This window comes from Capricornis sumatraensis, chromosome 22 (assembly GCF_032405125.1).
Source record: "Capricornis sumatraensis isolate serow.1 chromosome 22, serow.2, whole genome shotgun sequence".
Classification (NCBI taxonomy): Eukaryota; Metazoa; Chordata; class Mammalia; order Artiodactyla; family Bovidae; genus Capricornis; species Capricornis sumatraensis.
This window is the reverse complement of record NC_091090.1, coordinates 53,892,202-53,912,364: the sequence shown is the minus strand read 5'-3', so window position 1 is coordinate 53,912,364 and position 20,163 is coordinate 53,892,202. Positions and strand designations below refer to the sequence as shown.

Sequence of the window (20,163 nt, the reverse complement as noted above, 5' to 3'; positions counted from 1 at the left end):
CAGTTAATCACATCACAATGAGTACAGTTACCCGAGCTAGACTAGGAAATGGCTCCTGCATCTCCACTCCTTTCCTGGCCCCTTGCCCCCAGTCCACCTGGTTCTCACATCCTGAGATGCCCGCCCCCATCAGCTCTGGGCAGCATCCCGTCACTGCTGCACTGCCCAGGCTCAGGCTGGCCTGGCTGTGCCCTGGTCCACAGAGCCGAGTCCTAGGGGCCCCTGGGGCCTCTCCCCCTGCACCCAGTCCATCCTAAGGGCGGGTGCTGGAGTCAGAAAGGAAACGGGAGGGAAGGAGGGGAGGAAACGGATGAATGAAGGAATCCTGTTACTCGTCCAGTTTCAATCTTAGGATGGTTCCCCCTGTTCTTGTCAGTCCCCCAGTCCTGTCTGACTCTTGAGACCCCGTGGACTGCAGCACGCTAGGCTTCCCTGTCCATCACCATCTCCTGGGGTCTGCTCAAACTCATGTCCATTGAGTCAATGATGAATCCAACCATCTCATCCTCTGTTGTCCCCTTCTCCTCCTGCCTGCAATCTTTCCCAGCATCAGGGTCTTTTCCAGTGAGTCAGCGCTTCACATCAGTTGAGTAAAGTATTAGAGCTTCAGCTTCAGCCTCAGTCCTTCCAATGAATATTCAGGATTTATTTCCTTTGGGATTGTCTGTTAGGATTGTCTGTTAGGACTGTCTGTTAGGATTGATTGCCTTGCAGTTCAAGGGACTCTCAAGAGTCTTTTCCAACACCACAGCCCCATGCTGCTACTGCTGCTGCTAAGTCGCTTCAGTCATGTCCGACTCTGTGCAACCCCATAGATGGAAGCCCACCAGACCCCCCCGTCCCTGAGATTTTCCAGGCAAGAGTATTGGAATTGGGTGCCTTTGCCTTCTCTGACTGACTGATAAAACCCCAATTCTTCAGAGCGGCCTCCAGGTTCTTTCCAGTCCAGCCCTGCCCAATCCTTCCAGCCCTGCCTGCCTCAGCTTGGCCACTCCTCAGCCCACACCCCCTGCCCGGTCCTGAGTGCCCCTCCCGGGAGCGGGAGCCCTTTCCCACCAGTGACTCCGCCTGGTTGTTCCTCCTCCAGCCGCCCCTGGACCTCACCCCTCCATTGAGCCCGTCTCCTCTGTCACCCCGGGAGCCCTGCCCAAGCCCCACCGCATCACTAGCTCCGACCTTCTGGCCCCATCCGGCCAGCTACGTGCCCATCAGAGGTGCCATCCGCTGCACCCAGACACAGCCTCTTTCCCGTCCCTCTGAACCCACAGAAGAGGAAGAGCGTATTTGATCATTTTTATCCCTTGCTTCCTTTGTGACCTGATAGAGTCCTCTGTACAATCAGGTTCCAACCCATAGAGATTGGGGGTTTCCAGCTCTGCTACCTAGTGGGGCTTCAGGGGTAGCAAGATGCTTTTGCCCCTCCCTCCAGTCGTCCCGCCCTGCCCCGCCCCTCCAGCCCAGGTATTTTGGCCCCAGCGCCTCCATCCCTGCCTAGCCAGCTCCTACCGTGCTTGGTACATGTGGGGCAGTGGCCGAGGCACCGGCCAGCGCAAGGCAGAAGCCGGGTGGGCCAGGCGGGGGCTAGCACCGGGCTGGGTTTCCTTTCGGACCAGGTGGCAGCGGCAGATGTCACGACACTGTGAGTGTGGGTCCCGGCCCCCTGCGTGCTCTTGGGGTCCTGTGAAATGTGTATGCTTCTTACTGGCGTGGGCATGAATGGAGAAGAGCTGTCCCTTAATGGGGATCTTCCCCTCCCATGGCTCGAAGCTGGGTCTCCTGCACTGCAGGGGGGTTCTTTACCATCTCAGCCACCAGGGAAGTCCAATTTCAGTATCTATCGAAGCTCATTGAAACATCTCGTTTGTAAGAAGTCGTGAGACTGGTAATAAGCAGGCGGATTCTTCACCAGCTGAACCATAGGGAAGCCCAAGAATACTGGAGTGGGCAGCCTCTCCCTTCTCCAGCACAGCTTCCAACCCAGGAATCAAAGCGGGGGCTCCTACAGTGCAGGCAGATTCTCTACCAACTGAGCAACTAGGGAAGTCCATGGGTCTGTCTTATCTTTGTTATATCTTCTAACACCTTTCCTAAAGGTGATAGTGAGCTTTCCTGACAGCTCAGTTGGTAAAGAATCTGCCTGCAATGCAAGAGACCCTGATTCAATTCCTGGGTTGGTAAGATCGCTTGGAGAATGGATAGACTACCCACTCCAGGATTCTTGGGCTCCCTTGTGGCTCAGCTGGTAAAGAATCCGCCTCCAATGTGGGAGACCTGGGTTGGATCCTTCGGTTGGGAAGATCCCCTGGAGAAGGGAAAGGCTCCCCACTCCAGGATTCTGGCCTGGAGAATTCCATGGACTGGACACCATGTCCCTGCCTGGGGAGCTCGGTGCCGCCTCTGGTGTTCTGTGTCAGTGCCCCGGGCAGTGCACGAAGCGGCGCTTCCTGTTTGATTTCGGGGCCTGCATCAGCGTGGGCTGTTCACTTATCTCGCAATTCATGCATTTTCTGCCATGAGAGTATCCTGAACAAACCTCTGGGCCTCACCTCTTCATTCCTTCCTTTTCAGTTTAGTGATTTTACAAGGAGTGGGTATGCTCTCACCTTTAATGACCATCAGCAAGTGTTGTCAGTGCAGAAAAAGAACTATTACCAGCCTCGCTGTGGCCTTTGAAGACCAGTGATCTTCTGGTTTTCTCTGTATTAGTGTTAAGCTATTGGATACTAAGGCCTGTCCTGGTGGCTCAGTGGAAAGAATCCTTTTGCAAGGCAGGAGCCTCGGGTTCATCCCTGGGTCAGAAAGATCCCCTGGAGGAGGAAATGGCAACCCACTCCAGTTTCTTGCCTGGAAAATCCATGGACAGAGGGGCCAGGTAGGCTGTAGTCCACGGAGTCACAAAAGAGTCAGACGTGACTCAGCTACTGAGCAAGAAACTGATATTAAAGATGGAAGAGAATGTGTGTGTGCGGTGGTGGGGGGGGGGGGTGTTTCCTCTCCTCTAGGTTCTTCCCGGCTGGACTAGAAATTAAATTGACCTAATACAAATCAATAGCAGAAAACCAAGCCCACTGAATGTTGTGCGAACCTCGAAGACACAAGGCTCAAGAAGTGACCAAGCAGGCAGCTTTGTGTGTGTAAAGATTTGACAAAACAAGGGGGTTTGCCTGGGGCAGCAAGGTCGTGAAGTAACAGGGTTTGCTGGTTTCTTGAACAGCCTTTTCAGCCTTTCGTTCCCCTCTTTGGCCGTAAAGATGTCTCTCTGCCTCCTGGTACAGGGAGGGTATTTCCACGTGGAGATTTATTTTCAGCTTTCAGGGGAAACAGAATAAGAGTATGCAGAGAGGCCCTGAACCCTCGCGCACCCTCTCCCATCCCCACAGTGTCCTGTTCTGGACCAAACGCCTCCCTTGTCGGGGCTGTTCACCTCCGAGGACCGGCCCTGGAGGTGGACGTGGACGCGTCCCAAGCCCTTGACCTGAGCGGGGTGACAGGGCCTGGGCCTGGGGCCGCAGGAGCTCAGCAAGAGGCCCTGGATTCGGGCTTTGGCACAGGTGGAGTTCCCAGAGGAGGAGACCTTGACGTCAGGGGGCTTGTCTTCGAGGCTTTCATGCTTCTTTGTACGGGATTTACTTCTCTTTTATCTCAAGACTTCAGGTTATGCTAAGCGGGGTCTCTCTCTCTCTTTACACCTTGTGTGATTGTGTGTTTGGATTGATCATTTTGATGATTCTTGTTATAAAATCGTACCTAGAGGCCCCAAACACAGCGAACAGTCTAGAAATGGGAGCAAAAACCAGCAGCTCCTTCCCGACCCTCCCAGGCCGTGTCCCAGCGCCCTCTCTGTATCAGCGCTGTCTCTCAGCCGTGTTCACATGTCAGAAGCCCACAGAGGGGTCTGAGGCCCTGAGGAAACCGAGTTTTGTGCGTGTACCTGTTTGCCGATCGAAGTAGAGCGTCAGTGCTAACAACAGTTAAGAGCAGAGAGACGCGGTCGACCTGTGGCCTGAATTTGCGTGACACTGATTTTAAATCCATCCTTTCAGCCTCGTCAGCATGGATGCGCTGTTAGCATCAAACGGCACCTTTGCCTTGACCCTTCTGAAAAAGCTGGGTGAGGACAACTCGAAAAATGTGTTTATCGCGCCCCTAAGCCTCTCGTCTACCCTGGCCATGGTCCTCATGGGGGCCAAGGGCAACACTGCAGCCCAGATGTGTCAGGTACGTTCGGGAAGCCAGTTCTGGGTGACGGCGGATCCAGTTCTTTGGCCTGTGAGCTGCTGTCTGAGATCCGAATCCTTAAGGCCTTGCACAACAGACAGGCCTCACTCTCCTATAGTCAGAGCGTACTGCAGTTGTGGGTTTTTATGTTTTTGATTTCAGACCCTTTCTCTAAGCAACAGCAGTTGTGGAAGATTTAACATCCACCAGGGTTTCCAGAAGCTTCTCAGTGAAGTTAATAGGACGGACACACAGTACTTGCTCAGAACGGCCAACAGGCTTTTTGGAGAGAAGACTTCCGATTTCTTCTTGGTAAGTCATACTCCCGATCGCCTGAAGCAGATAGAGACCGAAGTCCTGTGTAGACGGGAGGCGGGCCTTGTGGTGCAGAGAGGCCTTGTGGGCTGAGACCCACATGGTGGGCGGGGTGTGGGACCCCAGTCATGACCTCATGCTTCCTGGAACTGTTCGGTCATTGCCTGTAAGAGGAGCCCTGTAACAGCCCTGTTCACATGTTCCTGAAGCTTCGATGAGTTGATTGTCAGAGAACTAACACAGACCATACCACACTCGCAGATGAGTTGGCCCAAACAGGGAAGTGATCGAATCGAATATTTCTGGTGTTGTTTTTCACACGTTGGAAGTTTTTTGTGCATTGTGAGACTTGTTCAATTGTTTTATACATGTAAATATTTTGATGCTCTCTTCCTATACAGAATATTTTTTTAAGATTTTTGTCTTTTTTACTCTGGTTCTATCTAACTACAATGCTTTCATGGTTTTAAAATTTTTTTCATACGCACCTCAAGTAATCTGTGAGTGTGTTCTTATCGTATAAAATGCAGACAAGCCCAGAGTCTTCCCACTCTCGCCCACACCCTGCCCCCACGCCCTGTACCACGGCTTGTGCCCTGTACACGGAGAAAGTCTTTGCATCTCAGTGCATGTGTGCCTGCTGTTGTTCAGTTGCTGAGCCGTGTCTGACTCTTTCTGACCCCGTGGGCTGCAGCAGGCCAGGCTCCTCTGTCCTCTCTACGTCCCAGAGTTTGCCCAGAGTCCTGTCCATTGAGTTGGTGATGCATCCAACCCCTCATCCTCTGTCGGCCCCTTCTCCTTTGCCTTCGCTCTTTCCCAGGATCAGGGTCTTTTCCGATGGGTCGGCTCTTCGTATCTGGTGGCCACAGTGATTGAGCTTCAGTCTCAGCAGCAGTGTGTGCCCTCCTCACCATTTTTCACAGTGGTGGGCGGCGTGCTCAGGGGTGGCTGTACCGAGACACAGCCGCCAGCCCCCGGGTGGGCATGGGGTGGGGCCCAGCCCGGGCCAAGCTGGCAGGGAGCGTGTGTGTGTGGTTCTGTCCTGTGTGAACGTGCTCCTCAGATGGACTTTAGAAGGAAGGGACAGAGGAGGCTCTCAGATCTCAGTGAATTCTGCCTGATTCCCGCCCCGTTGGCTTCAGCCCTTCTCATCGTTCTCAGGAAGGGTAGCAGGTGGGTAGTCCACCCTCTGGTCAATGCTACAGGCCTGAGCCTTTAACATTCTGATTGTTCATGAGACTGAGCAGCTTTTCATGAGGATCAAACATTTGTATCTTTTCTGAAAACTGCCTATTTATATGTCCTTTGTGTAGTTTCACTTTTGGGCTTTAGGATTTGTTTTTTTTTTTTTTAATTAGCTCTTTGTATATTTAGGATAGCGATCTTATTCTGTTATATGACTTTTTCATTATTTTTTACACTTGTTTCAGACTCTAAATTCACTCTTTTAAAACAGGTGGTGTAAAGTGAATGTGCTCAGCATGAGGTCAAATATTCCTAGGTTTGTGCGGCTTGGTGTGAATGTTTTCACCACCTGGTTCACTTGTTTTGATCTCAGCTACATGCTAGTTTATTGTCTTCTTTGTAGGAGCCTTAGACATAGAGAAGAGCAAAATCTCCAATAAAAACAATGAATTACATAATTTTCCTTATTTCTTTCTTTTCTGGTGGATATTTTAGAACAGCATTAATATTTAAATTGTTATTTTTATATGGAATATAAAATCAAACGATGAGAAATATTTGTCAGTTATTCACAGTGATCGAGTGTTCCAAGGATCCAACACCAATCACAGTGCATAATGAGATATTCCTTTAGTTTGTTTCTGACTGGTCATTATTACTAAACAGTAATTTAAGAAGCAGGCCCTTGTTTTCAGATGTGTTTAAAAGCTGTTGACATCACCAAGGGTATGAGGAGGTATCGACTTGGAGGTGACCACTTTGCTTCCAGACTATTTTCTTAGACTGAGACGCTGACATGTTTTCAAAAGCCCCGATTAAGAATGGAGCAGTAGGTTGGCAGAGCCTGAATGACGTGAGGGTTCTATGAAATGAGGCACCAGGACCACGAGATGCAGGGTCCACGGTGTGGGGAGAACTCAGCCATGTGACATCAGACAGAGCCAATTCTCCTGGTCCTCAGAGCACCTCTGAGACGTAGCTACTGCTGCGTCCTTGCTTCCAGGGGGCAAGGAACCAGAGAGACGCAGCGGCCTTTCCAGGGTCACACAGGAGGGAAGCCCGGAACGCGTGCTGGCGGCAGTGTGGCCACGTTGCCCTGAATGGCTGTGTTGTTGTTGCTTAGTCGCTCAGTTGTGTCTGACTCTTTGCGACCCCAGGGACTGTAGCCCACCAGGCTCCTCTGTCCATGGGATTGTCCAGGCAAGGATACTGGAGTGGGTTACCATTTCCTTCTCCAGGGGATCTTCCCACAAAAAGATCAAACCCTGATCTCCAACATTTGCAGGCGGATTCTTTCCACTGTGCCACCTGGGAAGCCTGTGCTTTACTCAGTTATTTATTCAGTGTAGCTGAAAACTGAGACACGGATTGAACGTTAATTGCGCACATTCGTTTGTACGTTATACAAGTAACTGTCAAATGATCAGTGTTGAGATTTGGTGCAGTGAAGAAGTAGGCTGTTGGTGTTGTCTGTTTCGGTAGCCACGTGACTCTGTCATTCTGTCCTTCCTAGTATTTCAAAGATGCCTGCCGCGCACACTACGGACGGATGGAAGAGCTGGACTTTGTGAGCGCTTCGGAGGAGTCGAGGAAGCGCATAAACACCTGGGTAGCTGAAAAGACAGGAGGTGAGGACGTGTCGCTACTTCTGTTTGCACAGTATTTGAATCGGTCTTATTTTCCATCACTTCCTTCCCAAGACCATCAAATGTAAACAGAAATGGCTTTTTTCTCTAGAGAACTGGAAACTTTCAAATCCACTTCTGAAATTTAATCAGCAATCAATTTCTCTAGCTTTCCCCCTCCTCATCAATACTCGGTGCACCTTTTCCAGAGCAATCACACTTTGACTTTTGGCTGTTGCAGTTAATGTTCCTATAGTCTGCCTTTTCACAAAGGGCGGAAGGAAGACTCTGGATGCTGCCCCACCTCCCTGCCTGTCCAGCAGAGCGCGTGCTCTGGGGGTCTCTGAGCATCACTGCAGGACACGCGGTCAGGCCCTGGGCCACCTGCGCTTCTTCATTTCCGTGCTCTCCACACAGGCTCGACATCTCCCCTTCAGGACAGTCCCCTCACGTTGTAGACCAAACATTCTTTTTTTCTGAAACTGTGAATAATTCTACCCTTATTATTTGTTCATTTTATGTGTTTTATGCAACTCATTGTATTTTTCTGAGCAGAGACTTGAAGGTTTTTGTCCCTGATTTTGCTTTCAGGCCAGGCTCCCTGCATGGGTTTCCCTGGTGGCTCAGATGGTAAAGAATCCACCTGCCAAAGCAGGATAGGCGGGTTGGATCCCTGGGTCAGAAAGATCCCCTGGAGGAGGAAATGGCAACCTGCTCCCGTATTCTTGCCTGGGGAATTCCATGGATGCAGTATCCTGATGGGCTACAGTCCGTGGGATCACAAATGTGGGACCCTACTTAGCAAGTAGATGGACAACTGGCTGCACGTGGTTGTCTGGGGGACAGTGAACCCTCTGGTCTGGGCACTGACTCCTCCAGGAGACAGACCAGTAATTACTGTGCCCAGCACCTCGCCAGGAAACCCTGTTAGCTAAATGGTTCTTTAATTCTTCTTTGCAGGTAAAATTAAAGACTTGCTCTCTGCAAATTCAGTTAACGCCTTGACACGTCTGGTTCTCGTGAATGCCATCTACTTCAAAGGAAACTGGGATAAACAGTTTCCCAAAGAAAACACCAGGGAAAGGCCATTCAAAGTCAGCGAGGTGAACAAGAATGTTTCATTAAAGAAGGAGGTTCTTGGAAACAGTCCCTGGGGTCCCCTTGCTTTATGGATCGTGCCAGGAGGCTGACCTTCAGGAACGTGAGCCTCTTGTGGCCTTGGCGGCCCAGATGTGGATCCGGGCAAACCCTGGCTTCCTCTCCCCCGCTCCTCCCCTGCTGTGTCATCAGGGGCGGTCTGTGCGGCGGGTGTTCCGTCTTCTATCCCACATCCAGGGGGCAGCTCGCAGCTCTCTGGGCCTGCTAGAGCCCCCGAGATCCAGTTCAAACTCCAGACTGTAGCTGTGAAGCTCATGGGCCTGGATCCTACCGTCTGACCCCTCCCGTCAGGCACTACCTACACAGACGCCTTTCTCTGAAGGGCGTCCAGGAGCCTCCCTAGCGGTCTCCACAGCCCGGGTTCCTGGTTCCTGTGTCCCTCCTCTGACTCTCACAGAGCCCATGGCCTCTCACAGTGGCTCTGATCCCCCACAGCCCCTCGGCCCGTGTGCAGGACCCGGGAGGTTACTTGGCAGTTTTCCTGAGGCTGGGCTGAGAGTGGCGGGGGTAGGAAGCACAAGTGAGATTGCCTTGTGGTTTTCTGATCCTTGTATCTATTTACTCAGCTGTGCGGGGCTCCTTGCCGCTCAGCCTTTGCTGCAGCTGCCGAGGCGGAGGCCCTCTGGGCTCGGGGCTCGGGCTTCTCGTGCTGGTGCTCTCCTGGTGCGGAGCTCAGGCTCCGGGCCCGTGACCGCAGGAGCTGCGGCTCCCGGGCTCTCAGCCCAGGCTCAGTAGCTGTGGCCCGTGGGCTTAGAAGCCCCTGGGCTGTGGGGTCTTCCCAGACCAGGGCTGGAGCCTGTGTCTCCTGCATTGGAAGGCAGATTATTTGCCCCTGAGCCACCAGACAGCCCTGTTGTCTTTAAAACCAGAGCCCACATGGTTGTTCATGGTCAGCTGTGGGCGGGAAGGCCAGGCGCCCAGGACACGGCAGGGTTTGACGGCGGGATGAGTGGTGTCGCCATGAGCAGAGGTGGGAACGTACAGATGGAGCAGGTGGAAGGGACACGAGCCGCCAGTGTGCGAGCCGAGCTGCAGGCTCCTTTGCGTCCAGATGAGATGTCAGGCAGGCAGGAGCCGGGGGTGAGGTCCTGCCAGGAACGTCTGAGAGGAGCCCTCCTGGGTCAGCAGGAGAACAGCATCCTGAGGCCTGAGCGCAGCAAACCAGGGGTGGGAGCTGGAGCCTTGCAGACGAGCTGACGAGGCGGAGCTGAGGGGGGTCTGGAGACAAGACAGAGTGTGTGGGCCCAGGGGGCCGGCTCTGATGACTCGTCCCATGTGTCTCCGGGTCTTGTTTCAGTTAACGTTTATCCATTTCCTTTATAGAACATGGAGAAAACTGTGCAAATGATGTACAATAAGTCCACCTTTAAAATGACCTACATTGAAGAAATAAGCACCCAGATTCTGGTGCTTCCCTATGTTGGCCAAGAGCTGAACATGGTCATTGTGCTGCCCAGTGAAAGCACTGACTTGAACACGGTAACCAGGCCACCGTGGCCCTGTGGCCCAGGGTCTCGTCCGGATCCCTGCCTGGCACTGGGAACTTGTGTGCAGCCGGCAGGCCGTCCCGGGCCCGCAGGGCACGGTGTGTGGGTCGCAGCAAATGGTCCCCAGGGCAGTGCTGCTGCAGACCCTGAATCTTCTACCTTCTCCTCCAGGTGGAAAAGGCCCTGACCTACGAGAAATTCGTCGCGTGGACGAAGCCGGACGCGCTGGCCGATGAGGAGGTGGAGGTGTTCCTGCCCCGCTTCACGCTGGAGGAGAGTTACGATATGGAAGGCGTCCTCCGAGACCTGGGCATGACCGACGCCTTTGACGTGGCCCAGGCCGACTTCAGCAGGATGTCGTCCAGCCGAGACCTGCACCTGTCCAAGATCGTGCACAAGTCCTTCATGGAGGTCACTGAGGAGGGCACGGAAGCTGCGGCCACCGCAGGGGCCACGATCATGCCGAGAAGTCTGAGGGAGGTGTACAAGTTCTGTGCCGACCGCCCCTTCCTCTTCTTCATCCAGCACGGCAACACCGGGGCCATCCTGTTCTGCGGCCGCTTCTGCTCGCCGTGACGAGGTGTGGGGGCCCCCGGTGCTCCTCACGGCTCTCCCCGATCTCTGCGAAGAGCCTGGAACCCATGTGACCTTGGTGAAGGTCCAGAAATAAAGGGCTGAACGAGACCACCTGTGTGTGTGTCTGTGTGTGTGTGTCTCTGTTTGTGTGTGGGACTGTGTGTGTGTGGGTCTGTGGGTCTGTGTGTGTGTGTGGGGGGGTGGGTCTGGGTGTGTCTTGGTCTGTTTGTGTCTCTGTGTCTGTATGTCTGTGTGTGTGTCTGTGTGTGTGTGTCTGTGTCTGTATGTCTCTTTGTGTGTGTGGGTCTGTGTGTGTGTGTCTCTGTGTGTGTGTGTGTCTCTGTGTGTTTGTGTCTGTGTGTGTGTCTGTGTGTCTCTGTGTGTCTGTGTCTTGTGTGTGTGTGTGTTTGTATGTGTGTGTGTGTGCACCTGTGTGTGTGTGTCTGTGTCTGTGTCTCTGTGTGTCTGTGTTTGTGTGTGTGTGTCTGTGTGTGTGTGTGTCTGTGTTTGTATGTGTGTGTGTGTGTGTGTGCACCTGTGTGTGTGGGGGGGGGTTTGTGTGTGTGTGTCTCTGTGTGTGTGTCTGTGTGTCTGTGTGTGTGTGTCTCTGTGTGTGTATGTCTGTGTGTGTATGTCTCTGTGTGTGTGTCTGTGTATGTGTGCCTCTGTGTGTGTGTCTCTGTGTGTGTATGTCTGTGTGTGTGTGTCTCTGTGTGTGTGTGTCTGTGTGTGTGTGTCTCTGTGTGTGTGTGTTTGTGTCTGTGTGTATGTGTGAGTGTGTCTTTGTGTATCTTTGTCTCTGTGTGTGTCTGTGTGTATCTCTGTGTCTGCGTGTGTGCCTGTGTGTATCTTTGTGTGTGTGTGTGTGTCTGTGTGTGTGTCTTTTTGTGTCCCGTGCCTTCTCGGAGCTGCAGCTCCCATCGGAGGTGGGCGCTCGGTGGTCCTGCTGGTGGCGAGCACTGGCTGCCTGCTCTCTGGCTCCTCCCTCCGCCCGCCCCGTCCAGGTCCTCGGGGAGCGCGCTCTGCTCCGGGCCTGGAAGGATGAGCGGGGCTTCCCTGTCTCCTCTGCTCAGTGGCCCTGCTCCTGAGACCAGAGAGAAGCAGAGGCTACGGCAGCCACGGGGAGGGGGAGCGGGCCTCAGAGACCCCCGAACATGAGCCCTCCAGAAACCAGGAGAAGAGGGGAGGGCCGTGGACCCAGACCAGGAGAAGTCCATCCCCGAGCCACTGTGTCTGCATTGGAGGGTCTGTGGTCAGAGGCCTGTTCAAGTGCTTGACCGTCCACACTCCCTGAGCATGTTCAGTTGCCCCCAGGGTCATAGATGAGCAGACAGGCCCTGTTCACGAGATGGGGGCGGTTCTGACCAAGTCATGGAAGCACGCCGGGTGACTTTCCATTGTGCCGCTGGTTCTGGAGAAAAAGAGGCGGCTAAGGTTTCATTCTAAAGGAGATCAGACCTGAATATTCATTGGAAGGACTGATGGTGAAGCTGAAGCTCCAACTTTGGCCACCTGATGCAAAGAGCTGACTCATTTGAAAAGACCCTCAGGCTGGGAAAGATTGAAGGTGGGAGAAGAAGGGGACAGCAGAGGATGAGATGGTTGGGTGGCATCACCGACTCAATGGACTTGGGTTTGGATGAACTCCGGGAGTGTGTGAAGGACGGGGAGGCCTGGCGGGCTGCAGTCCATAGGGTCACAAAGAGTCGGATACGACTGAGCGAATGGACAACACGAAAGACAGAAGCTAAACACACGGTCACACGTCTACAAACTACTGTTATGAGCAGAGCAAAACGATAGGTTCATGTTTAAAAACCACTTCTTCGCTTATTACCTGGTTCCTCCGTCAACTGTGAAATAAATGTCCAAACACTGAGTACCACTTACTAAGATCCTTCTTGTTTGTCCTGAGCCATGACTTTGAAAATAACCTGTCACATAATCATAAGCTGACCTTCATGATCACTTTGTAATAACATAAAAATCCTTACCAGTCAATCATAAAGATTAAAGAAGTCTTAATCTTAAAAAAGAAAAAAACATGGGACCAAATTTAAGCAGTTTATCATAAAGACATTGCAGGTATCAAAGAAAACGATCAACAGTCTAGTGGGACTTTCACATTAAGGGACAGCGCTTCTCCATTCAGTGCCCACGCCAGTAAGAAGCATACACATTTCACAGGACCCCGAGCGGGCACGGGGGACCAGTATCCTCACTCAAACAGCGTCGTCACGTCCGCCGCTGCCACCGGGTCCGAAAGGAAACCCAGCCAGTGGCCGAGTTCCCGCCCGGCCCGCCCGCCTTCCGCCTCGCGCAGGCCGGTGCCTCGGCCCCACAGCCCCACAGGTACCGAGCTCGGTAGGAGCGGGCTGGGCAGGGACCGCGGTGCTGGGGCCCAAATACCTGGGCTGGAGGGGCGGGGCGGAGCGGGAGGGGCGGGGCGGGGCGGACAGGGCATGCTGGAGGGCGGGGCAACAGTCAGACCTGCTCAGGGGGCAACACCATCTTCCTATCCCGAAGCCCCACTTCGTAGCAGAGCTGAAACCCCCAAGCTCTATGGGTTGGAAACTGATTGCACGGAGGACTCTAAGGTCACAAAGGAGGCGAGGGATAAAACGGATCAAACACGCTCTTCCTCTTCTGTGGGTTCAGAGGGACGGGAAAGAGGCTGTGTCTGGGTGCAGCGGGTGGCGGCTCTGATGGGCACGTAACCGGCCCGATGGGGCCAGAAGGTCGGAGCCACTGATGCGGTGGGGCTTGGGCAGGGCTCCCGGGGTGACAGAGGAGCCGGGCTCGACGGAGGGGTGAGGTCCAGGGGTGGCTGGAGGAGGAACAACCAGGCGGAGTCACTGGTGGGAAAGGGCTCCCGATCCCGGGAGGTACACTCAGGACCGGGCAGGGGGTGTGGGCCCGGGAGCAGCCAAGGTGAGGCAGGCAGGGCTGGAAGGATGGGGCAGGGCTGCACTGGAAAGAACCTGGAGGCCGCTCTGAGGAATTGGGGTTTTATCTGTCAGTCATGGCGCTGTGGCTTCGGAAAAGACTCCTGAGAGTCCCTTGAACGGCAAGGCACTCAAACCAGACAATCCCAAAGGAAATAAAGCCTGAATATTCACTGGAAGGACTGAGGCTGAGGCTCTAAACTTCAGTCACCTGATATGAAGAGCTGACTCACTGGAAAAGACCCGGATGCTGGGAAAGATTGCAGGCAGGAGGAGAAGGGGACGACAGAGGATGAGATGGTTAGATTCATCATCGACTCAATGGACATGAGTTTGAGCAGACCCCAGGAGATGGTGATGGACAGGGAAGCCTAGCGTGCTGCAGTCCACGGGGTCTCAAGACAGGACTGGGGGACTGACAAGAACAGGGGGAACCATCCTAAGATTGAAACTGGACGAGTAACAGGATTCCTTCATTCATCCGTTTCCTCCCCTCCTTCCCTCCCGTTTCCTTTCTGACTCCAGCACCCGCCCTTAGGATGGACTGGGTGCAGGGGGAGAGGCCCCAGGGGCCCCTAGGACTCGGCTCTGGGGACCAGGGCACAGCCAGGCCAGCCTGAGCCTGGGCAGTGCAGCAGTGACGGGATGCTGCCCAGAGCTGATGGGGGCGGGCATCACAGGATGTGAGAACCAGGTGGACTGGGGGCAAGGGGCCAGGAAAGGAGTGGAGATGCAGGAGCCATTTCCTAGTCTAGCTCGGGTAACTGTACTCATTGTGATGTGATAAACTGAAAGAGAGCCTGCCGGGGAAGGGGAGGGTCAGGGGTCTAATGCAGCATTGCTGCGCTTAGTGGTCAGTCGTGCCGGACTCCTTGAGGCCCCACAGACTGTCGCCCACCATGGACTGAAAATCCACTCGTAGGATGTTCATTTCCTGCTCCAGGGAAACTGCTGACCCGGGGATCAAACCCGCATCTCCTGTCGAAGAGGACTCAGGTGCTTGCGGAGCATGAAGTGAAGGTGCCCAGGAGACAAGTAGCAACAGAGCAGGATGGGGGGCGGAGGCGCAGGAGCCGCAGGCGGGATTCACCGGCCCAGCTGCGCCTGTGTGTCAGTCATAGCTGGGGCCAGAGGCTGAGGCCCCGCCAGAGGGAGAGTGAACGTCACTCCGTCGTGTCCGGCTCTGCGACCCTGTGGACTGTATGGTTCAAGTATAGAATCCTGCAGGCCAGAATGCTGGAGTGGGTAGCCTTTCCCTTCTCCAGGGGATCTTCCCAACCCAGGGATTGAACCCAGGTCTTCCTCACTCCAGTCGGATTCTTTATCAGCTGAGCTAATCAGCACTTACAAAATGAAAAGGGCCCCTAGGCAGGAAGACTGAGGAGCAGAAGGGCAGGTGGAAGCCGACTGGCGTGTCCAGAAGGGCCGGTGCTGTCTGCTTCGACTGAGGAGGAAGTGGAGAGTTAGGACGGTGAGGAGCTGCTCCTCCCCGCAGATCAACACTGCCCTAACAAGCCTGAGTCGGAGGGAATCAGAGGGACAGGGAGGAAGGCAAGGGAGCGTGCTGGCCCGAGCCGCAGGAACTGGAAGGAAGTTTGTGTTCCAAGGACAGAATGGAGATGAGCGTGTCGCATGCCTTCTGAATGGTGGCAATCAGAAACAACTGTAAAATATTAGGAAAATCTAAACCGGAAAACAATTATTTTGTCAAGAGTACAAGAGCGAGGGCTCCTTGGTAGCTTAGCTGGTAAAGAATCCACCTGCAATGCAGCAGACCCTGATGATTCCTGGGCTGGGAAGATCCCCTGGAGAAGGGAATGGCTACCCACTCAATATTCTTGGGCTTCCCTGGTGGCTCAGCTGGCAAAGAACCCACCTGCAATATGGGAGACCTGGGTTCCATCCCTGGGTTGGGGAAGATCCCCTGGAGAAGGGAATGGCTACCCACTCTAGTATTCTGGCCTGCAGATTTCCGTGGACAGAGGAGCCTGGCTGGCTACAATGCATGGGGTCACAAAGAGTCAGACACGACTGAGCAACTTCCAGGTTCACAAGAGCGAAGCAAAGTAACACTGCTTTTTCTAGCTTGGTAAGTATTTGTTATTATTTTAGGTCTTTAGTCTAGTGGCTCCAATGAAATTTGTTCTTTCCAGCTGCACATGTCAACCCAGCACCCGGAAGACAGGTGCCTACAGGTGAGGTCTGTGAGGCATGGAGGGGCTCTGTCTAAGCTTGAATCACCTGAAACCTGGGAGATGTTCTTCAGAATATGGGTCTCAGTCATTTTACTGGACCCAGCTATTTAATTGTTATTTATTTTGCAGTTATGCTCTCACTTAACATCTGAGTTAAATTAAGGGAATCTTGTTACTCAAGATTTTTTAACATTGCTGATCATAAAATTTTAAGAAATAGTGAAATAACTGAATAGAAGTTCCCCCAGCCTTACTTTTTTCTCATCTAGAGATACTTTCTCTGGAATCATCTGGGTGACTCATGTCACAAGAAGTGAAGAGCAAGATGAGCCAGGGCCTGTTGTCCGGGCCCGCCACCGTGCAGCTTCCCGGAAGGGAGCTGGGTGACTCTTCGTGAGAAGCCCCGGGAACTGCCTCCTCAAATGCCAGAGAGTCCTAGTGGCTTGATCAGAGCAGTCCTCACTGGGCCCTGTGGCAACGAAGCTGCCAAAACGAAACAAACAAAAACTGTGGCAAGCAGGGCTCAGCTGTTACGAGGCCGATTTCCGCTGGTCTGTCCTGCCCGGGTCGCGCCAAGACCGCCCAGAAGCTGCCACCCTGGCAGGTGGTGCCTGGGGGACGGGGCCTGAAATAGGACCTGCTCTGTAGGGCATGGCCTTGGAGGTTTAGGAGGGTGCCTTCTTGGCCAGGCCCAGTGCTCCGGGAGCAGGATGGCCTTGAAGACGTGCTGGGTTTCTCACGAAGGGTAGGAGGTTACCTTCCAAAATGCAAGCTTGCGTCTGTTGACCTGAAGCAAACAGACTGCAGGTGTTTCTGCAGCAAAGTTCAGTTCAGTTCAGTTCAGTTGCTCAGTTGCAACCGATTATTTGCGACCACATGAATCGCAGCACGCCAGGCCTCCCTGTCAATCACCAAAGTTGGGTTTAGTCAAGTCGGGATCAGCAGGGAATTGCAGTTAAGGCTCTCTGCCGTGGCGGCCACATGCAAGACCCCACCCGGCAAGGGAAGGAGCAGCTTTCATAGAGGGGACACGGGCCCGCCGGCTGGGTACACAGAGCCTGGGCGTCTCACGGCCGAGTCCTGGCGGGAAGGAAGGGGACTCTCCCTTCCGCTGCGGGGCTCCGCTGTGGCTGCAGGGCGAGAGCGCCCCCTGCCGGTCCCCTGTCTGTTTACCCAGGGTTTCCACAGGCGTCTGGACGAAAGCCAAAAGGGACATGAGATATGCATTTTCCCTTGTTCCTGCTTGGGGAGCGTGCTCAGAACATTTTCCTTCTTCTAAAGAAAGCAAGCAGTTTCAGCACATTCTAGGTGTCCATCCGCCCATAGGTCGCCCACCCGCCAGCCCCTCATCAGGAGGGGGCAGAGCGCACGCGGGGGCAGGGAAGCGCTCTGCCTTCGGCCTCCGGACCGCCCTGCCCTCCCCGCCAGGTCGCAGCAGCGCACACACTGCCCGCCCTTCCAGGGCGCCCCTGACTCCAAAGGCAAGGGAGGCCTGCGCAAGGACCTGGGACCGCCCCTCCTGTGAGCCGTCTGGGCCGCGCAGCCGGGCAAGCCCTGGGCTCGTCTACAGAGCATTCTCAGATGACGTGATGATTGCGATCGCCCTGAATGGCTTTTTACCTGAACACCCAGAATTCATGAAATGCCCACGGTGACAACACCAGCCGGTGAGATGACTAATTATTTCATTCGTTCCGGAAACTTTTTTTTTTTTAATGTGTAACTTACAGAACTTCTCTTTTATCCTTTTTCATTTATTATGTATTCGGCCGCATGGAGTCTTAGTTGCTGTGTGCAGGGTTGCCCCGAGGTGGGTGGGAGCTTAGGTCCCCAACCGGGGATTGAACCCGCATTCTCTGCATTTGGAAGGCAGATTCTTCACCACTGGACCCCCAGGGAAGGCCCCCTCCCACAGCCTGCTACTGAGCACCGGCTGTAGGCCGGAAGCTGCCCTGGGGTCTGGGGACGTCATGGTAGGAGACAGAGTCTCGGGCTCGGGATGCCAGACAGATATTGTGAGAGAGTAGAAAAAAATGTGACTCGTGTCTGCCACTGGCCCCTGGCACAGAGTCCCTGAAACTCTGCTGGTTTTCTAAGTGATAAGAACACTGGGAGTCTTTTGTTCTAGAACTTGGTCTCTGACCCCAGCTGCTGACACGGAGCTCCTGGACCCTGTGTCATTTCCTGGGTGATGGGGTGTCTTCGGTTCGCATGGGCTGACTCTGGGTGGAGCTCCTGCATGAGGGCTGCCCCCCAGAAAGTCCAAGCCATGATGAGAAGCTTGGAAACTTCAGCCTCTCCCCTACATTCTCTCGAGAAGGGAGAAGGTCTGGAAATGGAGTTAATAATTGTTCAAGCCTCTGTACATAAAATCCGAATAGTGTGGGGCCTGGAGACCTTCCAGGTGGATGAACACATCCACCCGGGGAGGGGACGCACCCTGAGTCCATGGGGACAGAGACTCTCGGGACCCGCCCAGACCTCGCCCTGCGCGGCTCTTTATTAGTGTCCTTTATCACATCCTTTAGTGAAGAGGTGAAGATGAGTGAGCCTTTCACTGAGTTCCAGGAGCCATTCTAGCAAGTTAATCAAACCTGAGGAGGGGGTCCTGGGAACCTCTGATTTGTCGTCATATCAGACAGGAGCTCTGGGTCACTTGCGACAGACTAGTACTTGGGGGACAAGCGAGCGGCCTTGCGGGGCTGAGCCCTTAGCCTCTGGGATCTGACCCTGTCTCCAGGTACAAAGCGTCAGAATCAACTTAAACTGTAGGACACCTAGCTGGTGTCGTGAGACCTGACTGGTATGGGAAAGCCTCCCACACATTTCATCACCAGAAGAGTCAGCAGGGAGATGCTTTGTGTGAGGAATAAGGAAGAGAGACCCTGGGAGGGAGGAACTGGGTTCTTCCCCATTTGGGGAAAGACTGAACTGAGGTTTCTTCCCGCACAGACATGCAAATCAATGGCATTTGACGTGGTGTGGCTTAGCAACTAAACCACAGTGCTGTGGTGACGCTGAGTTTGAGGGGCAGCGTGAGTAGACACAGCAAGAAGCCTGGCTGGAGACTCGGAGAGGGGGTCCCGAACCCACTGCCCTCGGCGGAGATGAGAAGAGGAGGATGAGCCCAGAGGACCGCTGGAGGAGGGGCTTCCAAACCAGCGATGGGAAAACGAAAACGTACGCATGGCCGGGGAGACACACAAGTTACTGCTGCTGGACCACAGGCACGAGCCCGTTCGGGCCAGACGCCTACGAAGGGCCTCGTCTGTCAGGCCTACAGGTGCGGGTGTTATCTGATGGGCTGCGGGAGTCCCTGGAGGATTCCGAGCGCCGGGGTCACACAGCAGAGCCGTGCACCGGGAAGATGGCTCTGCAGCAGCGCAGGGGTGGGAGGCGGAGGTTTGCTCCCTGGCGCGGGGTGTCCGTGCAGCGGTGCTCCAGAGGAAAGGCGGCAGGCGGTGGGCAGGGCCGTGCCTGGGGCTGGGGCCTGGAAGGAAGAGCTGATGAGGGCGACCTGGTCAGGCCCCGGGGTTGCTGGAAGGAGGGAGGGGAAGGAGGCTCCAGCGGGACTTTCAGAGATGAACGGCGGAGACACTACACTAAATTTGTTTCACTTCTCCCTGGAACAAAAGGCGTTGGCAGAGCCTGATTATTAGCTTCTGCTCCTAAGGCCTGGGAAAAACACGCGCCATGTACATCTGCACTGAGGCAGAACGTGCGACATCAGCATGCGAGTCTCCACTTAAAGCCTCTTTATTTAAAAGCCCAACATGAATTGAAAATGCACACATATGTATCTTTGGGATGACTGCTCAAGATCATGGCTTATCACTGGTAGGGCTTTGCTCTTAAACACTTATTTCAGGTTTAGCCAGAAAGAAGCAGTTATGGAAATGAGAATGAATGAACCAGTCTCCCTGGAGCACAATTCCCATAAGCACAGGAGAAGCAGCTGATTTAGAGCTTAGGTGAGAAAGAGTCAAAAGGAAGATTGAGTAGAATGCTAAAATTTTTTTAAATTATTAATAATTCTACAATTATTTACACTTTTAAAATTATTAATTTAAATTATCAGTTTAAAATTCGTGAATTTTTAAAAATTATGAATAATTCTACAAGCAACAGGAAGACATTCATACTTTTTGAGTATTGTGTGACAAGGAAAAGCAATGATTTAGGAAACATAATTACCATAGTATTTGGAATGACCAGAATATGGGAAAGTCTATTGCAGGAAATGAATTAAGAAACTGTTGCATTGTCATGAGGTCGTATGGGCCTGAATTAAATTATACATAATTCTTAACTCCTCAAGTTCCCTCATTGACTCCCCACAAACCAAATATCTCACTTTAATGTTAAGTTTTTTTAAAAAGGAAAAGGAAAACCTCCCAGCAGATTCCAGGACCAGGTAGCCCCCTGGCAAATTCTCACACTAACCCTTCTCAAATTCTTA

General features: G+C 53.5%; 1 protein-coding gene across 1 annotated transcript; it reads left to right on the top strand.

Moving 5' to 3' along the window:
• Window positions 1-4,053: 4,053 nt before the first annotated feature.
• Window positions 4,054-10,564, top strand: LOC138098054 (serpin B6-like). Its single transcript, XM_068994280.1, has 6 exons — window positions 4,054-4,218; window positions 4,381-4,530; window positions 7,232-7,346; window positions 8,304-8,446; window positions 9,825-9,980; window positions 10,160-10,564. Exons 1-6 carry the CDS (start codon window positions 4,054-4,056, stop codon window positions 10,562-10,564), a joined length of 1,134 nt encoding a protein of 377 aa, XP_068850381.1.
• The last annotated feature ends 9,599 nt before the right edge of the window (window positions 10,565-20,163 follow it).

Coding starts and splice junctions, on each gene's coding strand:
- LOC138098054 (XM_068994280.1), top strand. CDS start 4,054: ATGGATGCGCTGTTAGCATCAAACGGCACCTTTGCCTTGACCCTTCTG. Junction 4,531..7,231: donor AGACTTCCGATTTCTTCTTG/GTAAGTCATACT, acceptor TGTCCTTCCTAG/TATTTCAAAGATGCCTGCCG. Junction 8,447..9,824: donor GGCCATTCAAAGTCAGCGAG/GTGAACAAGAAT, acceptor TTTCCTTTATAG/AACATGGAGAAAACTGTGCA.